General features: G+C 42.5%; 1 protein-coding gene across 1 annotated transcript in view; it reads left to right on the forward strand.

Annotated features, from left to right (window-relative positions):
- Positions 1-24,412, forward strand: part of ror1 (receptor tyrosine kinase-like orphan receptor 1) — a 125,206-nt gene that overhangs the window by 59,403 nt on the left and 41,391 nt on the right. Inside the window, exon 2 of the mRNA XM_076761752.1 lies at positions 23,574-23,636. Within this exon, the coding sequence (XP_076617867.1) occupies positions 23,574-23,636 (63 nt within the window). The remainder of the gene's footprint in view (positions 1-23,573; positions 23,637-24,412) is intronic.

Below are 24,412 nucleotides of genomic sequence, written 5' to 3' on the forward strand. Positions count from 1 at the left end.
TCAGACAAATATGTATGAATTCTAATATGTCTGCCAGCAACACCAGAAAATATCTAGGGCACGGTTTGAAAGGGTAGAAAGATCCTTTGAGCAACATTAACAGCCCACAATATGCTCCACAGGCCCAGACTGGTGTTTGGACTATTTTTACAGCCTAACTACCTGTGTTTGCCCACCACAAATCCGTATTTCCCAACTTCATATAAGAAGCCGAAGCATTTTTTAGGATCTTATAACATCTGGCGGTGGCAAAGGTACATAAATAGTGAGATCAGGGCTTAGCTTTTAAATGGTCCAGGTCGTGTAATGTTACTGGATGAAGAGTTGTGGGTGGGTGAATGATTGAGTGTAGATTACAGCGGCACCCTCATTATGTTTCTGCTGCTCGCAATACTGTATATGCATACAGAGGGAGGCAGCGAGGTATTACTTGAAGTCCTCTGGATGTCAGCCACCTCTGAATATGGACTCAGATTTTTCCTGCCTTTACATTTTTTCAGTAATATTATTTTCTTCACCCAATCAAATATTATACATTTTTCTCAGTTATCCCTAAGGTGAAATGAGTTTATTGATTTGTCAAAATATTCATTCATTGATGTTAATGGACACAGTCTGGAGCTCTCCCAGGGAGATCTGCACATCTGTTGGTTCAGTGCTGGTTTTACATCTGGAGAAGACACACACTGTTTACTTTCTTGTTTTGCTTATAACTCAGTCTTCTTTGGTGTTGTTTTTTTGACTTGATGTACGTGGTCTTGAGTACAATGTTGGAAGAAGGTATAAATGCCCCTTTAGCCACATTTTCCTTGCAGAAACTTTCCCCAGGGATTAGGACCCTTTGGAGGAGCTCAGTGTGTTTCCACCACAGTGACCAGGGTCTAAATTACGTTCGTGGGACAGTATTATGGGTTTTAGCATTCTTATCTTGTAGCAGAATAGTATATAATTTACTGCACACCTGTAATAGACAAATGAAATCTAATGAGAAAGTGGTGAACTCCCACTCGCTGTCAGCACAGAACACATTACAGAAGGCCTGTTTTGGCCATAGTCCGCACAGGATGAGCAGATTTAGATAATAGAGGGATGTGGTCTCAGACCCTCATCAGGCATTGACGCACTTCTGTTGTGCAGCAAAGAACTTATTGCCGTTGAGAAAACAGATTGCAGTATTAGGTAGAGTATAAATGAAGGATTGCAGGATTAATTTAGCACAGATGCTTGATGTGGAACAATGGCCATCACTGTAATGGGAACAATAAGGCTTTGCAGTCAAGTACACCAAATTGAATAAATGCAGCAGTGGTGGTTAATGTGAACCTTGTCGGTACGAAGGGTCAGCAGGGCAGAGGCCAAGGCTGACTTCTTTCTAATAATGTTGGCTAAACTCCTCAAAGACAAGTTTGCTTTGCCGGTCACACCCTCATTTTGCACTTGATGAGGGTTAATGGTGCAAGTTAGTTGTTTGCTAGTATCATAACTTCAGTTTTCAGCGCTGGTCAGTGGCTTAGTTTGGCCTCTGGGTGGTTATGTTGAGATATTTCTGGGTTTCAGAGATTCTGAGATGGCTAACATTACAAGAATAGTGAGTTTCCTGTGGGAATTCATGGCTGGAGACTCCAAAAACATGAAGCTTCGGAACATCAGAGCAATCAAGATATGCAGATTGCCATGGGTGCATGTGTCTGTGCACAGACTACAAAATCTGTTTGATAACAAGGTGAGACAGCTCTCAGGTTTGACCTCTAAAATGCTCATTAGAATCAATCTAGATACTGTTGGCAGTGTGCAAAACTATAGCTGATGACAGTCAAATCTTTCTGTAAGTAAATAGGTAGAGCGGTTGTCCACTTACAAGGTTGGTGCTTCAATCCCTGGCCTCAGCAGTCTACATATCAATGTATCCTTGGGCAAGATACTAAACTCCAAATCGCCCCCGATGCTGTGCCATCGGTGTGCGAATGATTAAAAAGCTTGCAATGAGCTGGTGGACTAGCCATTGTATGAATGTGTGTGTGAAAGGGTGAATGCAGACTAGTGTTGTAAAAGCACTTTGAGTGGTCATCAGACGAGAAAAGCGCTATATAAACACAGTCCATTTACCATTTACCATCATGTGCAATGGCAATCACATGACGTAATGATACTTAATAGTCCCTGTTGTTGATAAATTGTACTTTTTGCTTCCCATTGGCTTGCAATAAGCTTTCTCTCAACAGTAGAAGAAATAGTAGCAGGCTTTAACAGTTTCAAAATGTTCTGGTGGTGTTAAAAAGTATGGGGCAGTTTGTAAGCATCGTTTTGGCTTGTATTGCGCAACATAAACATTTAGCTTAAAATGAAATAAAAGCTGAAGTATAAACCGAATCGCAGGAGGATTGTCTTTCAAGAGGTTGGATTAGCGTTGTGCTGCACAGCCAAAAGAACAACACAGAGCTGGATTTGGCAGCGCAGATAGCCATCAAAGATAATGAAAAGTAATAAAGTGTGTGTGTGCAATGGAAAGCTCAGCCTGAATTTCTGAGATATTTTATGTGTCTGCGTGTGTGGAGAAGATGAAATCCATTTCTGAGTCTCAGCTGTTGTGTTTAGTCTTTCACATCGGAATTCAGAGCCATGGCTCCTGTCTTTATTTTGGACTGCCGTCATAAATTACAGTTTTGCTTCTCTAGAATTTCAAGTAAGGTGACGATTTGCAGGAGTGCAGAGTGAAATGTCCAATATAATGAAGGAATAATAATGAAAAGGAGAGGAGATTTTTCCTAAGTGGATTACGGCACTGAGAGGGAAGGAAGCACAGCAGACACACAAATAACATATGAAACAAGGTATGAAAGGTGTTTGGGGAATCCTGTAAGACAATACAGTCATAATTCCTTGTAACAGCCGTGTTTTGGGCCATCAACTGCCGTATGTCAAACTCATTTTGCACTGCCAGAGTACATGGTTTTTCTCACTTGTTTCCTTTTTTTTTAGAAAAATACAGTACATGTGCAGTGTTTTCACCTCCATTTGTAGGGAGCGGCAGTTCTTTCCTGTTTGCAAATATACATGAAATCTTTGCTGTAGTTTGCCTTTGGGAAATCCAGTGAACTATCAGGGTTTAAAGCTGGTCTGAACTTTATCATTATTGGCAGATTTGCCTCTGCAGTTGAAAACACTACACAAAATAAACGTGATGCTTCTTTTGAGATATTTCAAGTGATTAAATTACTTCAGAAATTACATTACTTACGTCATCACTTGGTCACGATGAAGGAACACATCTAAAAAGAGGAGTCTTGACTTTAGATGCTCACAATTTAAGTACGTTGAAAGATGATGAATTCCCATGAAACAAAACAGTCATCAAACACAGCAAGATAATCAGGATTTAAATACTTAATGAAATAAATAAAGTTTGAAAAATGAGCCTGATAAGCATGACAGTATTCCTCTCCGCGGTGTTATCCCTGGGATGGATATGAGTGGAGCAAGCCAAGCAAGAAATAAAGCGAGAGTTCCACTCTGTGTTGTGGAAGGAGTGAGCGGGATGAGATCTCCTGGGGTGAGCTGGATTTATAGTCTGCTGTGTTCCACCCCTACGCTGGGATTTTTATCAGGATTGATTCACACAAGTTTATTATTTAAAGGAGTGCATGATGGAGAGGGGGCTTTCAGCCTTGTGCAACATTTTCACCCGTTGACACTAAAACAGGCTGTGTTATAGAGACAATGTTAGAATAAGGACAGTCACTGCAGGATGCAACATGTCGATGGGTTTCATGATCAAGGTGTGACCTCACCAGTAACCCATGGTCCGGAGAGCTGTATCAGTAAATAAAGCTGATCTCATCTCTGTTTCCCTCAATTTATCATCATTTTCCCCTTATTGTCTCTTGCACAGTCTCTTCCTTGTTTGGTCCTTTTTGTTGTCTGTTCTCGCTGTGCGGCTGCTTTGGTTGTCTTCTGAGTCCTCCCAAAGTGTTGGAAAGCTTCAAAGACATAGAGGGCATCAAAGGCTTTGGTCCCGAGTGGCCTCCTCCTCACATCCCTGTGCTTCCCTTCTTCTCTGTCTTTTTTAGTCTCCACTATTCCAGCTTTGTTGTTCCTCCCCCCATGTGCAAGTGATTAGACGACAGGGCCGAAGGAAAACACAAGCTTTGTTTTCTAGGCAGCGGGCACGTTCGGAATTCCAGTGGATTTGCAGTGGTGAGGATCCCTCAGATCCTAACTGGTTAAATGGGACTCTGGAGAACCTTCCTGCTATCTGCTAACACCATCCAGGTTACTCCTTTTTCTTTGTTCTCCTTCATACTTTCATTTTCCCCCTCTCCTTTCCCCTCTTATCTACTCACCCTTAGACTTTTCTTTAGTTTTTTCCAGTCACCATCTACCTAATTTTCCTCCTCTCCTCTCTCCTCTCCTCTCCTTGACAGAGGAGATGATACAAAGGTCTATTCATAGTCTGAGTGACTGCTCATTTTCTCCTCTCTGCCCAGCTGTCTTGCCTCACTGTCACTCTGGTTCTAATGAAAGGTCAGGCAGTCACGGTTGGTACAGTTGCTGCTATTGTTCCTTCATAGGCGACGGTTATGTCCGCTGTTTTGTCATCTGCTCAGAAAGCAAAAACAGAGCACCGAGGGCCTTAATATGTAATGACTTGTCCTTGAGATGACCTTGACAAATAGTGGATTCTCAGTCCAGCTCTGGGGCTGTTGGAGGGGTCCCACGGGGCCCACCAACTAAATGAAGAAGAGTTGAATACTCTTATTTGACATATTCAATATTACTACAGCGACACGCGTGAGAATTCAAATGCTTTGCTCTCCATTTGTGCCAAATCAGATTAAAAAGCGTCTGCAGATAGTAATTTTAATGTGCAGCAAAACTGACAAATATATGGCCAAATTCCATGGCCATCCATCCAATATGTTTTGCAGTATTTCCGCTGCAAATGCAAAAAATGTCACATCTCTGAAATATCAGCTTTTCAGGAACGGCCTCGAAAGAAAAACAGTCTTTTATGTTAATAGGCCAAGGCGTTGTGGAACTTCTAACCTTTAGAGAAGCATGAAATCCTTGAATTTGGTTTGAAATACAACCATCACAAAAATCTTCAGAGGTTTTCATCAGGCAGCAGTGATATGCTTTGGAACAGAGCACCACGTGCACAGACAGTCCCGCTTACCAGACCCCAGGCAGGCATGCTATACCAATAGGAGAGTGCCAGCCAGAAGAGCAATTTCTCCCAAAAACAATCAAAGTAAGTGAAGTGTGGATCACAGAGTCCCTCTGGCAGGCCTGTGTGTTGACTGGAGAGTAATGAAAGAATGTAAAAGAGCCCGAGCTCAAATCACGCTCCAGTCAAACAAAGGAGGAGTAATAAGGCATTTTGAGAGCAGGAAAACTCAGAGCCTGCAAGTGATTTAAATCAGGGGGCTGCCGATACAGGATGGTGTGTGTGTGTGTGTGTGTGTGTGTGTGTGTGTGTGCGCGCGCACGCGCATGCATGAGTTTCCTCTGATAGTTTGTCTGTGCGGTTGTGTGCGGTGCAAGTCGAGGTGGAAGAATTCTTATGACCGAGCTTGTGTGTGTGTGTGTGTGTGTGTGTGTGTGTGTGTGTGTGTGTGTGTGTGTATGTTTGTATTGTTGCATGTGCTTGTTTCACAGTCATTTCACTGCATTATATGGTTTCTTAGACCTGGTTGGGTAGCTGTGTGTGAGTACACAAACATGCAAAAAATAAAATCACACATGTTGCCCTCTAACTCTGCAGCTGGAGCGACTGCCTGGTGAAGTAAACTGTTTTCAGAGTTCCGTTTTATTCTGCTCGCTCAGCTGCATCCCTTCAAGTGGGGATACAGTCCCACTCACTTCACTCTTTACTGCTTTCACTTCACATTTCAGGTGTAAGCAGTCCTCTTGGTAGGAGACTTTGTCTGGAGGTTTGTCTGGATGGTAAAGGAGCTTAAGATCATGTCAACTGTTTATTTGACTTTGAACTGGGTCCAATAGCAAAGTGTAAATGCTCTCCAGAGCTAAACCAGGAGCTATGATTCTAACAGGGCCTTTGTAAAGATAATGTTTTCTCATCTTTCTTTGGAAGATTCAGATATTCGTTACGGATTTCAGTAAGTCCAGTCAACATGTTAAGTTAGAGAACATCTTTATCAAAACTATCATTTCATAGCAGCCATCTTAATAATTTCATTTACCACTATTTCCTAAACCAGTGTATTGGATTTTATCTTCTCACGAGTCACATAACACAATAAACAACAGCTGACATGCTTCCTGCTGTTTTGATGTGTGTGTGTTTACTTGGACAAAAAATGTGAACTGTCAACTTTGATTTGCGACTGAGTGATGTAACATCTCACTCTCGTTCATGGCTACAGGATTTAACAAACACCTTTGCGATTTCACATCGCCACTCCAGGTAAACCAAAACTGAATATGCTAAGCAGTGTGCATTGCAGCATGCGCGCATGCACACACACACACACACACACACACACACACACACAAACTGTCCAGACCGGAGCAGAGGCAGTAATTTGTTACTGTCTCACAACCAGGCTGAGTGCGGCTGTACGTGTCATCACCCCTGGTTGGATGCTCCAGTCACCACATCAGCTGACGGTGATAGCTGGATGATGTCAAGCTCTGTCTGAATTGAACTGTATTATATAAGTCAAAAATAATAATGAGTGTGTTAAACAGTAGATGCATGGAAAGATGTTAATCACTAATTACATATTGAAATAAAAGTGGTATCAGTCCGAGAAGGAGGTATTTGCATCCTTAAATGTGAAGTCATCCCACTAGTCAAAAACTAATATATCTGATTTAGTCCCAAAAAGATGAGAAAATGTAAAAAAGTGCCTCACTGTGGCAAAAAAAGGGCAGCACACTTAGAAAATTCAGGTTTTTGGTGGATCTGTCTGTGTGGTTTGGAAGTACACATCTTAACCTCCTAAATAATTTTTCAGTACCAGAGACAAGTCTTTGAAATGTTGCTCTTGGGTCTTAAATTCATAGTTCTCAGTCTGACGGATGAAAAAGCAGAACTGATTCATAGTAGAAACAGCACGAAGATTTGAATGTCTCCATACTTTTCATCATGCTGGCAGCCAGAGAACCACCCAGTAATACCACATTTAGTTTCCCATTGTGAGAGACTTATGAAGGCCCCGTGTATATCAAAAAGTGTTGAGGCACTTCATCAATATATCAAGGCCGTTCCATACAAAGTGATGACAGCTGCACATTAAGAAATAGTTGTTAGGTACAGCTGGTCTGCAGGTTTTTGTGAAGCAACACATTGGCTTTAACCTTGCCTCTAAATTTCCCTTCACTCACAGCTTTAGTCCGCTATTGTCGTGCTGTTGTTTTTGGCTTGAAGAATAATAAACTCAACGCTTTTTTTCTCTGTCCACCACCAAATGAGCAAATTTGCCTGCAACTTTCTTCTGCTTCCCTCTGCCTCCACCTGGCTGTCAGATTATCTGACGTTGAAGGAAGATGGCCGTACTGTACCGTCTCTTTACAGAACGAAAACTCGTAGCGAGAAAAAACTACGTCCGTCTCCTTTTTAAAATCGGGGAATGACCCTGTGTGTTGGAGTCTGGTGATTGTCAGCAGTGGCTGCTCAGTTCAAAGGCTTCATACTAGTATATAATAACAGGCAGACAGATGGAGCTAACAGAGCCCATCCACCAGATGTGGAGTCTGACACACTCCAGTGTCTGTCTGTGCCATCTGTCTGCAGCCTGCAGCTACACAATGCTCACACTGACAAGCTGGCAACATGTATTTACACTCAGACATGAACCCGTAGAATTAATAGGAAATCTCTACTTCCTCATAAAGAGCTTAGTTCCTCATCGCTTGTCTTTCTCTATGTCTCTATTTCAACATTTTTCTCTCTTGCACACTTGTTCCAACTGACCATCTCACAATCTAGCAACCTAATATCCAAGGCCCGGGTTCAGTTTATCCCCTAAATGGTTTCCTCCACCTTAGACATCAGTTTTACGCCTTTCATAAAACGGCTGAGAAACCTGTGAAATCATTCTGACATCGCAGAGCTGTGTGCGTCATTAGGCTCCAACTGTAACATCAAAGACTTGGATGGAACTGGGAAAATTCTCTCCTTCGTCCTCGACTCGCGATAAATTACTTTGCTCTCTCGCTAACTACGCAGTTGCTTTGATCCAAACTATTTTTGTGTCCACATTTGTCACTGCGGATCTCAAATGGGTGGACTCTCAGTAGCCTAGCAGCCCATTCCTCAACCTCTGTCTCTCTCTGCCTTTTGAGGAGGAGGGAGGATTGTTTATGTTAGCTTGAACCAGACCTGAGCCCATCGTGGCTTTATTGCTTTGAGAAGGACCCAGGACGCTGCGTAATGTGTACAGAAGAGAGACAGTGTTACAGTATATGCTGGTAGGACAGGCGTGGAGACAAAGGGGATTCCTGCAAAGGTAATGAAGGACAACTATGCGTGGATGGGTTTGTCTTGTGCCAAGAAGAAGGAGGAAAAGTGACAAGGCAGGATCCTGCAATTTGATGAGACAGTCGGATCCACCAAATGAAGTCCACAATAACATCAGGGCCCAATGATATTACTTTAAACATGTTCCATATGCTTCCTCTGTCTCCACCTCCATCTCCGTCTTTTCTCCTCTCTGCCCGTCTCGCCCCATCTCTTTTGATTTGCTTTCTTTCCCCCTTTTCTCACTCCTTGTTTCTCTTCCACCTTCTCTCCGGCCCACTTGTTGTTTTATTGAGGAATGCTCCACTGAGGGGAGCATTTGATCTCAGCGCTGCTCTGACCTAAAGATGGAGGGAGGGCTTTAAGGCTGCATGTGTCCCCAATTACACCGCTGAGATGGCAGAGTAATTCACTGTTTCACTCAGCGACTGGTGGACGGGAAAGAGACGCTTAATCAAGGCCAGAGTACCCCAACCTGCTGCCAATTCTAACACATATATAGACACTGCACATGCATGACTGTAACACACACACACGCACTCACACACACTCACACACAGGCTGGCCCTTGACAAGAGCCTCCACACAGCTCTCCACATTTGAAAGCTTATATTGCACACATTTTGCCGCCCGACCCCTTCTCTTCACCCTTTCTTCCTTCCCTCCACAGCACTCTCATAAAAGTCAATAATAAATAATAGACATGACAATAACACTAGTGATCTTTTAGATGCAAACTAGCAAATGCATCCCAACTGGAAACCAGTCTGGCTGTGAGGGTTGCCTTTTCCCTCTTACCTACGTCATACTCTGCCCACAGGAGTTAGTGTTCACCAGTATTATGTGTATTTTAAAACTCTATTGGTTGATTGACAGTTGCATACAAAATCATTGCCGTAATTCAGTGGAACCCTTTCTGCCATCTCTGGAAACCTGAAGAAGTGCTATAAATATTTAGGCACCCATTAAAAATTATGTACATATTTCCTCAGAGCGATCAAATTCAGCTGTTGTGTGTGCATCCATGGTTACAGTATAAACAGGAATAGACAGCACTTCATGTAGCGTAACTTCCTCTGGTGCAAGTGTAAACAACTTCATACTAAAACACCTGGGCTCAGGTGTAGCCCACATCACCACACTGACTCCATGGCAACATTGCACTTCCTGTTAGTGTCACCTGTTGGCATGATGGCATTTGTGCTGCAGTTCTAAAACTCCCAAGTGTATTCATCCCAAATGGAAACAAGGAAAAGAAATGATAGGTGTGATGAAATCCATAGAATTAGCTTTTTGTTTTGAACAATTATGTACAATTTTGTACAATTATGTACAATTATGTCATGGTATTAGTTTAATATCATGGCAAATAATGGCCAGTCAACGTGGTCGTTGGAGCCCTGTGTCAGGATCTCACCTCCTCTGTCTATTCAGTCATTGTTGTGTGTGTGAAAGTGTGTCATTTAAACTGCTCTAAAACATGTAAACTTCCATTGATACGCTAAAAAAATGAAATCACATGCATGGCATGCCAGTGGACTGAAGTGTCTGTGCCTGACGTCTGTAGAAAAGGAGAGAAAAAGCAGCAAAAACAGTCTCGGGTTCAAAGGTCTGGCACATTGATGAGAAGTAAGGAGCAGAAATAACACATGATGGTGCACAGCAGGCTGTGGGATCCTGCACTCAGAGGGATCTCACAGATTCCATCTCTGCAACCTGGGAGATTCTGAACAGGAAATGAGGTAATACAATAGATCTTTGTGCCTGTAGTCCTTTAACACCTCTCCTCTCTTCGCCGCCATCTGCCTATCCTCCTTTCCATCGTCTGGGGTGGAGGTGGATCAGCTATGAGGTGTGTGTTTGAGAGAACAGGGTTTATGGGAGGTGAGGTGAGACTGTGTTTGGAGAAGCGAGCTGGGATGCTTTACAGGGTGTGCTTAGTCAGCCCCTGCACCAGTCATCTGGTGAAATGAGATGGAAATTACAACAAGCTTTGGAAATGTGAGAAGAACTGTGATCGTCTTTGTCTCTCATGGCAGATTTTGTGTCTCTCTCTGGCACTCTTGTTCTGGCTTTTTTTCTGTGCATCCCCACCCTCTCTGTTTTTGTGAAGTTCTCCATGTTCAGTTCACAAAGATGGCTTTGAGTGGAAGTGTTTTCATAAACAGCACACAGTTGCAGCCAATGAAAAAGGACATCAAATAAAGTGAGATCAGGCGTGATGTTCCACCCAGCATGGCTGTTTGTTTTGAAGTCTGTCTGTGAGGCTTCATGCACCATTAATTATCAGAATAAATTTTTATGGTGCAAATTACAAGTAACAATGCTTTAAAAATGTGGAAACACAAACTTTACTAGAAACAAGATTATTTGTGGGATTTAGTAAAAAACATAATGGATATGTAATTTACGGATAAATAATAAAAGCTGACCACAGCATTTATCCACCTTTGTCTCTCATAGATAGTCTGGCAAGTTAAAACAAGCGCTCCCTGCATATCTGAGGAATGTGAAACCAGATTTGCATCCATTTCAACTTTTCTTTCCTTTTTTTTTTTTTTTTTTCTTTTTTTGGCCATTATGTTCTCATTCAGATTGGCATTCAGCTCGTCTGGTGTCTTTTTCCTGCCTGGGTTTTTCATCCCTCCATCTTTTCCCTTACAAAACCTGTCTGCCCTGTTCCTGTTTTTCTGCTTTTCAGGATCAACGCGTTATTCTTCTCTTCCTCAAACACTGCTTATTCCAAACATACTGTTTAAAAATCAGCCTGTTTCCTTTCAGCGGGTTTCCCACAACGTCAAGTTTACTTTATTTCATCTCAACATTTCTTCTTCTCCTTCTTCTTCTTCTTCTTCTCTTTTGTTCCTCTTCAGCATAGTGTTGCCTTCTTTTTTTTCCAAACTGAGGCTGATCCAGAGCAGGTGTCCCCCCATCCTCCTTCGTCCCCCTCCCTCTTCCTGATATTAGAGAAGGGTTGACGAGGAATTGGAAGTTGGGGAGTCTGTCTCTACACAAACACACACTGTATAAAATGCACACACACTTCTGGTCCATCTGGTTCTCGCTAAAGGGCAGAAGGCAAATTTCATTATAGGAGAATCCCTTTTGACAAACCTTCCCCATTAAGGGAGCCTTTTGGACCACTGAATCACCTAAATTCTCCCTCACATGTGTAAAAAGCAATATCCTTTTTCCATTTTTGCTACTTATTTGTGTTTAATTTACTGTTTTAGTGTCATCAGGAAATCAGACGCTTGTGCACTGTTCGGTGAAGTGGAATAGTTTTCCTGCGAGCTGAAACCGGATTTCAAAGTTAGCTTTGGAGTGCATTTAAATGCAGATTTGATTGAAAAAAAGGACTGACTGACAGAGCTGGACTCTTGACAGTCCAAATTACATTATGTTTCCACTTCTACCAAGCACATTTTATACAAATTTTCCTTGGTGGAAAGTGGACACAATGTCCAAAGGTTTTTTTTTTTCCCTGTTGGCGATAATATTCTATAACCCTGATTCCAAAACACTGGGATGTTGTGTAAAACGCAAATAAAACAGAATTTTCTAATCCTTTTTGACATATACTTAACTGAAAACAGTAAAGAGACAATATATTTAATGCGTTACTCATCAACGTCATTGATTGAATCTGTGAATTTAATGCAGCAACATGTTTCAATCAAGTTGGGACAGGGGCAACTAAAGACTGGGAAAGTTGTGGAATGATCCAAAAACACCTGTTTGGAACATTCCACAGGTAAACAGGTTGATTGGTAACAGGTGATAGCATCATGATTGGGTATGAAAGGGGCATCCTGGAAAGGCTCAGTCGATCACAAGCGAGGATGGAGAGAGGTTCACCACTTTGTGAACACATGGCTGTAAAGGACATCACTACATGGGCTCAGGGGCACTTTGTAAAACTGTTGTCGGTAAACACAGTTTGTTTGCAAATGACTGCATTCTGTTTTTTTTATGTTTTACACAGCGTCCCAACTTTTTTTGGAATTTGTGTTGTAGTAGTTCTCTTAAAATTCTTTACAAGCTTGGTTTTGAGTTTAAACTTTGGGATATATCTACACTGTAGCCTTTATTGTATAGGGTGGCTCATTAAAAGAGTGAAGATCTACAATTAGTCTTGCATGAGACTTTTTTTTTCGGAGAAAACTAGAAACTACCCTCTGAACTGCAGCCGATTTATTGGCCTGTATTGTTTTTACATGATTGCGTATTTTTTTTATAGATGCCAGTGTTGTTTGTTGTCCTGTCACAGTCCAGCTGTATAGAATCCATAGGACAGTTTCATCTCGAGTTTCAGCCGTTGATTCAGTTTCTCATCCATGGTTCATGGAAGACAGTGATTCTAAAATGAAGTGACAGCATTGCTGTAACATTACATTGCCATTATTCTTTCATGAGACCAACATTTCACCACTTGTTGTTTTTCCACACACAATGGTAAGTGACTCATTGCATGACGCTGACCAACGGTGCAGATGAAAGGCAAACTTTGGATCTATTGTTAATATGTTTTCCTTTTATATCCATTTTTTAGTTTTCAACTTTGCAACTGCTTTTGGATGACCGTTATCTGAGATCATGGGACAATGAGTGAGACCTTTTTCCTGCTATTGTTCATATTATAAAGTCCATTACATGGTGAAAAGTGTTGTTCAAGTCTTTTCATTCACACACGTTATGTGGGCATTTAAAACTTGTTTTTATCTTGAATAAGTACCATCTGTTTGTTAAATACATTTATCCACCACAGTTTGCATCATACTGTGTCTCTGCACATTCTGAAACGTATGTGAAACCTGTTTTTTGTGGTATGGCTCTAAATCATTTTCTGTGCAGTAGCGGGAAGCGTTTTGGACGGTGTGGCTTTGTCTCTGGCTTGTTTTCAGCTCTCTCTTTGGGGACACGAAGCTCTCACTTCTCCCTCCCAAAGCTCATCCCTCCCATTCTTTCTTTCTCTCTCCTCCGTCCTTCTGTCTTCCTCATTAGCCGGCTACCTTTTCCTCTAAACAAGCGGAGGAATGCTGGTGCTTATTTTCTTAACCTGGGACGAGGAGAGGTTCCTGTAGAGCATCGGTGTGATTGACAAGGAAGCGTGCTGGAATGGCTCAGAGGTTCTCTGTTTGCCTCAGAGTCTCGCTGTTGGCTGCCCACATGGTCTCCAATATAGAGCTGGAAAACCAAAGAATAAGAATAACACAGGACTTTTTTATTTTTTTACTCGAGTGAATATTTCCCCAACGCACATGGCATTTCTTTCTCTCTTTCATCTCTCTGCCTTTGTCTCCACCTTATATCTTTCTGTCTGCTTGTTCTCTGTTTGTCTCAATTTCAGTTTCTTCCTCTCCTTCCAGTCTAACTTTCTCTCTGGCCTGGAGTCAGATGTCTTGTGGCTGAGTCTGTCCTACAGTGTCAGTCATACAGAGCTGACTAAGAGTCTTGAGCTGATGGAGACACGATGTCTCACACCCAGTTTCCCAGAAGCATCCCAAAATTATTCAGCATGGTTTATATGTGCACTCAGAAAGTCACTGGCCCATGTTACACATCAGGCCAATCGCTTCAATGCACACAGTGGTAGTAAAGAGAAAATGTGCAAACCGCGGTGGTTATGTGAATGGAGTTCTTGGTGGAAAACATCCACATAGCTTAAAAGGCAAAGAAGACTTTGATCATTAGTTTTACTTAGATGATTATATATGCAAATTTGTGGTGAATTGCATTACTTGATATGTATCTTTTTTGCTTTATTGTGTGTGTGATTGAATTAATTCATACTTCAGAGTCAAAGCAAGCATGGCAATAGGCTGATGAAAGACAGACCAGCAGCATTCCAGCTAATGTTTTCCAAATGACACCATGGCTGTGCTTGATGCGTCGTTTAAGTCAAACACCCTGAGCTCGAAATGGACACGCTCTGTGCTTCATTCATAGTATCTGGCCCAAATACTCTCATTGATTAAAGCTGGCCTGCCAACACTTTTCAGTCAGTTTAAGTCCTGCAGACGAGGTGAGATGCAGCCTGGCCAGTGAGGAAATACCAACAGATGTAAAGAATGGTTTTGGAATGGCGCCCAGCTCAACTGTAGTCACATGATGTCTAAATCCGAGTCACGTTTGAAATCCAGCAGCATTATCCTGGCGTTCCCAGAGTCTATCTGATGGGGCCTCTCCTTTTGAATTTGTCATCCTCAAGGAATCTGGAAATGCCTGCAGTGAGCTTATGCAGTGTGTATGTGTCCCTGGCTGCACCTGAGCAGACACACACACAGATTTTTGTCCAACACACAAGCACACAGGCATGTGTCTTATTCACAGTATTCACACTGTTGGCACACATGATACACTATCTACAGAAAAGTCACGTACAAAAAGCCAAGCGAGATGACTGCAGTCGTGTCCCACACACAGACAGCCTGACTGCCTTTAGGTCATGGACTGGCTTTAGGTCTTAGATCTTACATTCCACACCTGACCCATGACACACGGAGACCTCAACACAGACATAACATTAATGTGCACCGTGTTCACCTCATCAGACTCTATGCCCATTCTGCACAATACACTGAGTAGCACATCCTCTGCGATAAAGTGACACACTGAGTCACACATTTCTATTTTAAAATGAAAACGATCTCTGACCAGGCGAGTATTTTACCAGAAATGATCTCCGTTTAGACTAACACACCTGAAAGCACATGACATGACCTTTCACATACGCGACCTTTGTGTTTGCCTCCTGTGCATTTAGGCTCGATTAGAATGATGAAATGCAGAATTTAACTGCACAACAACACCAAAGTCAGCTGTTCATTATGTTGAATTAACTGTAGGTAGTCAAAGTTCATGTATATGTGCAAGCTGATGTTGTCTGATGTCTTCTGGAAAAGGGTCATGTGATAGGAATCAGAAAATGACATCGAGACTGACTGACCCATCAGGAAGTGAAAGTCGGCGTCTGCGGATCATTTCCAGAAAGTCTCTGTTTTAGGGGTTCTGAAATGCTGGAATAGTGGGGCATGAACGTAGCAAAGGTTATGCATTTTGAAATGAGAACGTGTTGGTGTGGATGTAGTCTAACATGCAGGTGTGATGACTCTATTCACATTCCACAGACAGATGAACAGACAGACGGCTACCTCTGCAGATTACGTCAAGGTCTCAGGGCTCAGTCTATCTGCTTGGAAGCGATCAAGTTTTCCTGAAAGCTGAGCGCTTCTACACAAACACACACACACACACACACACACACGCACACACGCACATACACACGTACTGGACCTGTCAGGTGAAAACAGATGAGCTGCACAGTAGGTGGTAACATGCTTGTGCACATTCCTCGCTAGTCTGCTTACACCGCTGGTAACTGGAGCCAATGGGAGCCTCACCCAAAATGGGCTAACCAGAACTTATACATCAGCGCAGTTTCCATTGCAGAGCCTTGCAGCGACAGTGCATCAGCCCGTTTAACCTATGAGGCCATAGTTCTATAGGGCCAAACAAGGCAAGGCAAGGCAGAGCCATCGGCACAGTATGATGTCACTCCAAGAACAAAGTGTCTGTCATGACAAAACAGACAAATGTGTTAGATGGACTATATCTTAATATATATATACCAAGATTCATAACATATAGACGGCCTTTTCCTTCACTGTACATAAATCCAAGCAAACCCAATAGACGTGCGCTCGTTCCCTGCCGCAGCCCTCTGTGTCGAGTTTACATGCTGTGTGTTTGCATGGGTTTCCTTGGCACTCTCAGGTTTCCCCCTATATATCAAAGACAGGCAAGTGGTCTGGTGGACTGGAAACTGTAATTTGCCTGTGGGTACAAATGTGTGAGTGGACTTGACCAGTAAAAAGAGTAGGGTTTTTTTTCCAGATTTTTCCGATTTCCGTGTGTATCGAGATGTGGCGAATATGTGCACATTCAGCACATAAAATGAGCGAGCTGATGTTGAGTTGAACTTCGTCCCACCCTTATTCTCTCGATCAGGCAAGACTCCATTTTGATGATTAGCTTTTAATTGCAATTTGCTGGGAATCATTCCTTAAAACATTTTCTGTAACAAAAAAACACAACACAATCACTTCATGGTGATATGATTCTCCTCAAAGTCAACAAAAATGCTAATCTATACCCAGACATAGTGTCCAATGTAGCGTGCCAATATTGAATGCAGCCTTGTAGTGTTATATGGATGGCCATGATGCTTAAATTTTCAATATGCAGTTATGAGCTGGCATTTGTCCTGCACACTACCCAATGTGGCCTTGTGAGGGAGAGACGCCACTATAGGGTTTCAGTGCACATAGTGGGGGCCCTCTCCCCCCGACAGAGTGGTGGTGGAGAATGGCAGATGACTGCTGGTTTAGATTCAGACTACAAGAAAATCCTGCTCTCTGCAAGATTTTTCTTGTCACTTCCAGAGAGGTCAGAGGTCAGAATCCGCTGCAGACCAGCATCCCAGGAGGTTGTAAGGTGTCAGTGTCTTTCTGAAGGACGTCCACTCAGCCATGCTCCCCACTGTGAACTGAGGAATGCCGAGCAGTGACAGTTGTTGGTGCGAGCCTGACGCTGTGAGATAATTTTGAATGAAGTGGCAAGCTGCTGTTTAAAGGAATCTTCTCAGTGCTTGTTGGTCTGTGTCAGCTTTTGGCTTATTCCTGGTGTACTCAAGTTTCCACTCAAGTAGCTCTGTAGCAGTTTAAAAACCCTCAGAAGTGGTTGGGATTCCAGATTTAATGTAATGATAGGGCTGGGGGGGCCACTGTGGCTCAGGAGGTAGAGCATGTGGTCCACCAATCAGACGGTCGGTGGTTCGATCCCCAGCCTCTCCAGTCTGGCTGTCAAAGAGTCCCTGGTCAACATGCTGAACCCCAGTTTGCTCACACTGCTATGAAAGGGTGAGCATAAAATCATCTTGGACCACTTTGTATAGAAAGTGCTGTATCCCTCCTGACAAACAGGTTCCATATAGCCTCTGCCATCGGTGTATCAATGTGTGTATCTGTGTTCACTGCATAAATCTGTTTTGAAAATACAAGCCAGTGTCTCTGAACATGTCTCCAGAAAGTACATACAAGTCACGTCAATCAAGCTCTGCAGTATTTAAAACACAGGCGCTTTTAGCATGTTTGACCCAAAGAGCCAAAAGTTTCCTCCAACATTTATTGAGAGTTTGTGGTCAAGCCAAACTGTAATTCCAAATGCAATGCAGCTTTCCAAAACATGTAGTATAAGTTGCATAAAATATCCTCCCGGCTCAGCTCTGTGTGATTTTTGGAGAGGAGGAAATACTTCTTACCATTTTTTTAACTGTGCTTTTTTTTTCATGTTAGAGCAAACGTCTGTTACAACTTGACCTCTTTCTTTTTCTTGTCTATTGTTCTGATCCAAAAAGGGCCTTGTCACGCAGTCACGCAGCCTCCTGTCATCTACCCTGCTCATGTCTCTCTCCCCCGCTCAGCCCCCCTGACTCTCCCCCTCTCACCCCCTTCTGTGGTCTTATAAGGTTACAGAGCAGAACTTTCTGAGGCACTCCAGGACTGTGTGTGTGTGTGTGTGTGTGTGTGTGTGTGTGTGTGTGTGTGTGTGTGTGTGTGTGTGTGTGTGTGTGTGTGTGTGTGTGTGTTAGTGAATCCTGTGTTCTTTGGTCCATGATGTCCTCAGGTGAACACTCAGTCCCTGAACTGGGCCTGCTTTTATTCCTCTTTATGCTCCAGTTGAGCCTGGGAACAAACACCTGCACACACACGCAGGTGCAGCGATACAAGCACACACACACACATGTACAGGTATACATAGGCTGTGTTCAAAATCACCCTCTATTTACTAGATAGTGTACCATCTGTCTTGTCCCCTCTGTCTCTAATTTCAGGTTATTTCAACTTAGGCTTTTTGCAGTTCTGATAGCTTTGGCAGTATCTGTATTTGTGGAAAAAATATTGTACCTACCAGGTTGGGAACACATTAGTGTTGCTGAAAAGACGCCAGATGGTCCAAGAAACACAAGAATTCAGACACATTTTAAATCAAATTTAGTCGGAAAATAAAACAAAGGTAACTAAATTTTGTGCAGTGAAGAATTACAGTTGAAATTTCAGGTGCTTTCACCTTCTGTCTCACCTCCCAACAAGCTGTTTTTAGATCATCTGGCTGAACGCTTGAGTTAGGGTTATGTCACATCGTCGTCTTTCCTGCCCCAGCTCACTTTGTAGCAGTGTTTCCCTCTTCCCAGATCTCAGCAGTTACTTTGGCAACTCCAATTATGTCAGATCTTTCAGAAATGTCCAAAACTACTAAAATTAAACCCAAGTTTTATAATAAACTGCAGTTGTAACTGCACTTATTTCCTGTCTCCTCCTTCCCTGTGGCTGGCCATCAGTCCCTTGACTCAGTGATGATCATGTATGAACAGTGCAGCAGTTATTTACATCTGACACAATGGCAGTGAATAAACTCTCCAGCCAACACAAACCTGCACTCTGCCTGGTGGGACAGAAGCCCACTTCTTAAAAAGCAGATTTTACGAGCGCCTTCACTCTGGTTTTATTATGAAGTTTCTCTTTTTTTTTATTTTCGCTCTTGCTGTCTTTTTTCTGCACTCTCACATTTTCCAAGTCCTCTTCCCTCCATTTATCTCCAACTACTCTACTCTCCTTTTCTTCTCCCCCTTACTTGTCACCGCTTTTTTTTCCTCTTCATCTTGGCATGTAAAATCTTTATTTTCTCAAATCCCCATCTTTTCGCCAAGACTGTAACTTTCCGCTCGTTTTCCAATTTTGAGCCTAATTGTGCTAGTAATTCATTAAGGCAGCTTGAACCCTATATGGTGCTCAGTCTGGTTTTGGATGTAGGCCATAGTCGGACATTAGCTTCTTATTTCACTCATTGTCTGTAACTGCACAGTTGAGTATGTAAGACAAATAGAAATGTTCTAGTAAATACTTTAACTGCTTCCTTGAGATAAGCCTGCAGGAGGGACGTGATATGAGACGGTCGTTTGTAGGGAGATTCAAAGCAGGATTAGGAGGAGATGCCTTTTAGTAGAAGCACATAAATTTAGAGCATAAAAAGACAGTAAGGATACAAGAAGAAGGAAAGAAACTTGCTGAATGGAAAGAGATCTGATGAAGACAAATTGGAAACGGAAGTGATTATCATTCCTGACTTCTCCTCATCTAAACACATTTCTCTTTCGCCTCTTTAAGACGGAAATGTGACATAGCTATATTGTGAAAATGGTGGGTTTGCCATTCTTCCAGATAACCCCAGAGTTAGGTCAGTTTTCCAGCTAATAGGGAAGGAAGAGGACCTTGGGAGAGGCCCTAATAACAGAGCGGGAGAGCTCATACATCAGTCTCACTCACCACACCAACCAGCCTGGCTCCAAACACAGCCCCCTAGACCATATAACAGCATATTAGTTGCAATGCATAACCGCCCAAATTGAACATTTCTGATTTGGTTCACTTTCACCCTCTAAGGCTCCCTCTTTCTCACTTTCCCCTTCGCCTTTCTTTCCTTTACTTCAGGCCTCTCACTCATTTCCCATGCCTTGAAGTTTGAAGCGCTGCACTAATTCCCATATGCTGCTGTCACAGTAAAGTCACACCAAATTCTCAGAGCTTTACAGGGGTTAAGCTCATGTCCCTGCGTGATTTTTATCATCACAAGCCAAATACAGCTGGATGAGGATCACAGGCTGCTCTCATGGAACTTTCTGTATGGAGATCTGATGTCTGGACTTCTCAAAGGCACCTTCGTGTTAACCATTTACTGTATATTTTGCCACTAGGATGGCAATCGAATAGCACTTAGCTGCAAATGAAAGAAGAGCTTCCAAAACTTGCAGTTGTATGAAATATGCAACACCAGCCAAGAGGGGAAAGTGATACTATAATAAAGCTTGTCAGACATCCAGATTTTTGATGCATGTTCTCTGCCATGCCAAAATGGCCTCTGAAGTTTTGACATATCACTACTGACATGCTATGGAAATGTGTACATACCTCCATGACCCAGGTTATATTGCTTTGAAGGTACTTTAAAGGAAATTACTGTAAAATTAGGGGTTTTAAACGTTGAGATAATCATCATTTTAATGAAAAGCCAATTCACACGGAAGATATCGGTCCACAAATAGTCCTGGGAAGCTGACTAGAGGCTGTTATAAATGGAAGTGAAATGGTGGACAAACAGTTAAAAACTAGCCCGGCTCTCTGCTGGAGAGATAGCATGAAATAGAGTTCGACCAATGCCATGAAACGGGGAATTTTAGGGGGTGCTGTATGTCTGAACCACGTACATATTAACTAAAGGCAGTAATGTTATCAACAGGTTAAATTAAGATAATGCGCTGAGGTCTCTCAGAGTGTTGGAAAACACTGGTAAAACCGCCTTTCTTTATGATTATGCATTTTTGCCAGCATGTCATCGTACCTAAATGACCATGAACCATGGCCTCAGATTTGGAGTCACTTCACACAGCGCATGCTGAAGGTCATGGTCTGATGAAGCCAACAGAACCACATCATCTACAAAAAGTAGAGATACAATTCTGTGCTTCCCAAATCGGACACTCTGCTCACCCCGGCTGCACCTTGGGATCCTGTCCATGAATATCACAAACAGAATCAGAGACCAGGGTCCACCACCCTCTGAAAACATAACTTTGTTCTACTGTGAATGAGTATTTCAGCTCAAACCTAACAGAATTCAGTAATACTTTCTTCCTGCTACTGTCTACACCCTCATCTAAACCTTTCATGTTTTCCAGTGATTCATCCTGGCAGAGCAGCATCTTTCCAATTCACATACCAGTTAACATATGGGAGGCCATCAGAGTCAGGATCAGGATCCAGTCATGGGCCGAACCACAACTGCTAGAACCATTGCGCTAAACTGACGCAGGTGCTGTGAAGGTGCCTATTTTTAGGCCCTTATGATCAAATGGGAGTAATGCAATTGCTTCCCTCTGTTACTGAGAAACATTAGAAAACTAATCTCAAAATTACTCTGCAAATCATCCCAGATATTCCAGATGATTGCCTCAATGAAAGAGAACTAACAGATGTGGCGTGAAGAGAGGAGAAATAAAGTAGACCAGAGAGAGAGCAATGGGAGAAAGCTGAGTGAATAACCTCTTGTCTAAATGGACAACTGTATGTGAAAGTAATGAGTGGACTGGTCCAAAATTGAAATAAAAACTTCTTTAAAATACCACAAATTCTTCTCAAAATGATGCAGCTGTGCCTACTCCATATCGTTTTTTTTATAAACTTCCCTCTTCCCTCCTTATTTTCTTGTATTCCCATGTCCAGCCCCGCTATTGAACTCTCACCTGGCTGCACTTGGCTAGCTTTATGTGAGTGAAGCTAGTGAGCTGCGACATCCCCTCTCCTCTGTCCTTTGTAAACCACAGAGCTCTGTGTTTCTTTAAGCCTATCCACCCAGATCACAGAGAGAATTTAGCCGCACCTCGGGGCCAAGATTTGTTATAGTACACTGTCATGTTAGGAGCCTCCAGGAACAAACCAGCAAGTCATTTCGGGTCCCGTAAGGCAACTGAGAAGTATCTGAAGGCAAATGATGAAGATTTTCTTGTTCTCTGACAATCAAAAAAAACAGTTAAATAAAGAGATAACATGATAAACACACACCTATTTTTATTGTATATAAACCCTACAGTGTTGCTGCATATCTGTAACAATATCTCATAAAGCTGCCAGCCTATGAGCCTGTTGCTGAATCTCCAGACTCCCTCGCTAACAGGTGCAGAGGCCCAAAACACTGCTCATTAACACAGCTCATTTCACAAGCACCTCCGCAGAGTCGTTACCATCCTGACATAACACGTGTGAAACAACACATTATCACCCAATTAGCATGACTGTGTCAGGCGCCTGTTTGACTGCAGACTTTCTCCCTGCACGCTCCCCGACTGTCACCCTGCATGCCACACACATAACAGTAATGCTTTCAAGTTGTAAATTCATGCAGAAACTTGAAGTTCTTCTTCAATTTGTTGGTTGAACATGTGCAAGTACAGTATGTACAGGGAAAGTTAGGTCTGCAGATAAGTCTGGGTTGTGTTGCCTGTGTTTGTGAATGTAAGATGCATGCCCTCAGTTGGCTGGCAGCCATTTGCTCGTTCATCATGTTAAACTATCCCAGCCTGCATTCACAGACACGCACGTACAACAACAGGTCAGCCTGAGTAGCAGAAGTCATTGTAATCGTGGGATAATGTACAGTATGTACATTAAGTGTTTGACAGTGGTCTTGTGTTCAAAGAATCAGCAAAAATAAAACTGTTTCAGGTTCTATCTTTGTCGGTTGTGTGTGTTTAAATCCTGCACAGGCCTTTTCACTTGTCAGGAATCACCTTATGACCCGTGGCAGTGCACACTGAAGCTCATTTTCTGTCTCCTCTCTCCTGTAATGAAAAGCAGAGGGCTGCTCTGTCGTCAGCTGGTAATAACGCAGCATTAGGTCCACATGGCTCGCTGATAGGCTCCCTGTTATACATTCAAGCCTTTGATCTACACCAGCAATGTACAATGCCATCAGCAGTGATGTTTTGTATTGAAGATGGAAAACTCTTAAAGCTGAATGTGTGTTTGTGTCTAGTATAGAAAAGTGGCTGCGACACTGTGATTGTTTATTTCATATATAATATAATTAAAGCAGCATTAGCCATCCATTGTTATTTGACTTTGTTTGACTTAAATGAAATAGTATAGTGTTTCTGTTAATGTTGTTGTGTTGAATCTAGGAGCATTGCATTGCCATAGGAGGTCCAGGTTAGAGCAGTGTGTCTGTTGTTGCTGTAGTGACCTCTTGTTCATATACAGACATAAAGTGATGCTGCATCAATGGCATCCTGTTGCGTTTGCAGTGTTTGTATCTGTGAAGGGAGCTGAAGATCACAGCTTTTCATTTTTTCAATCGCTCTTCCTCATGTACTCTAATTGCAGGGTTCACGATCCATCTTGTTAAATAGCAAAGAAAAGTGGGAGGGCCCAACAGTCAGAAACACGCTAATAGTCTTCTCCATTTCCTCTGTTTACAGGGTCTGAGTTTCCCCAAGACCCCAGTGTGCTAGCTACCACTTCATGGAACACCTCTAGTGATGGTAAATACATACACATACACACACTCACAAAAAATCAGGGCACAATTTCAACACATCCTTAACAAACCTCTATTCAGCAAACCCGTAATAGCTGTGAACACATCTGTAACAAGGAATCCATGATGATATGTGCAATTAACACATGGTGCACTGAACTATAACCCCACATGTGTTGTCTGAAATTATGTTCAGTGATGTGTTAAAAATTACACATCCTCTCTCAATGGTCACCTTCAGCAACCCAGACAACACCCATTGTCCCAGCATAAGCTGCTATAGATGATAATTGATGGAACGAATTACACATTGATCTACTCAACATGTGGGTATACAGCCACAGGTGCACTGTATTTCCTTAATTTCCACTGACCTACTTTTAGCTCTCTCTTAAGCAAAAGCCACCAGTTGAGCTTCAAAACGCTGTCAGTACATCTTGTAAATCAGGGGTGGGGAACCTCCAGCCTCCGGGCCGTATATGACCCGCGAGACCGCTTCAGCTGGCCTGCTAAGAAAATTCAGAAATATGAAAAAGCAGCTCAGAAATACCAAACAATTCTCAAGACAGTAATGACCTTTTTCAGTAATCAAAGAAAATCCCTGAATGCAACACACATGAAGTGGTTGATGTCACAAAAATGCAACATGGCAAGTGTCAAGAAAACAAAAGTAGATGCAGAGTTTTGCACTTTCCAAAAGAAATAGACACAAAATTATTTTTTGTTGAAGTACAGGGCAAACCAGTGCGTCTGAGTTTGTGGGGACAGGCTTGCAGTGAT

The sequence above is a fragment of the Chaetodon auriga genome, chromosome 3, assembly GCF_051107435.1.
Source record: "Chaetodon auriga isolate fChaAug3 chromosome 3, fChaAug3.hap1, whole genome shotgun sequence".
Lineage (NCBI taxonomy): Eukaryota > Metazoa > Chordata > Actinopteri > Chaetodontiformes > Chaetodontidae > Chaetodon > Chaetodon auriga.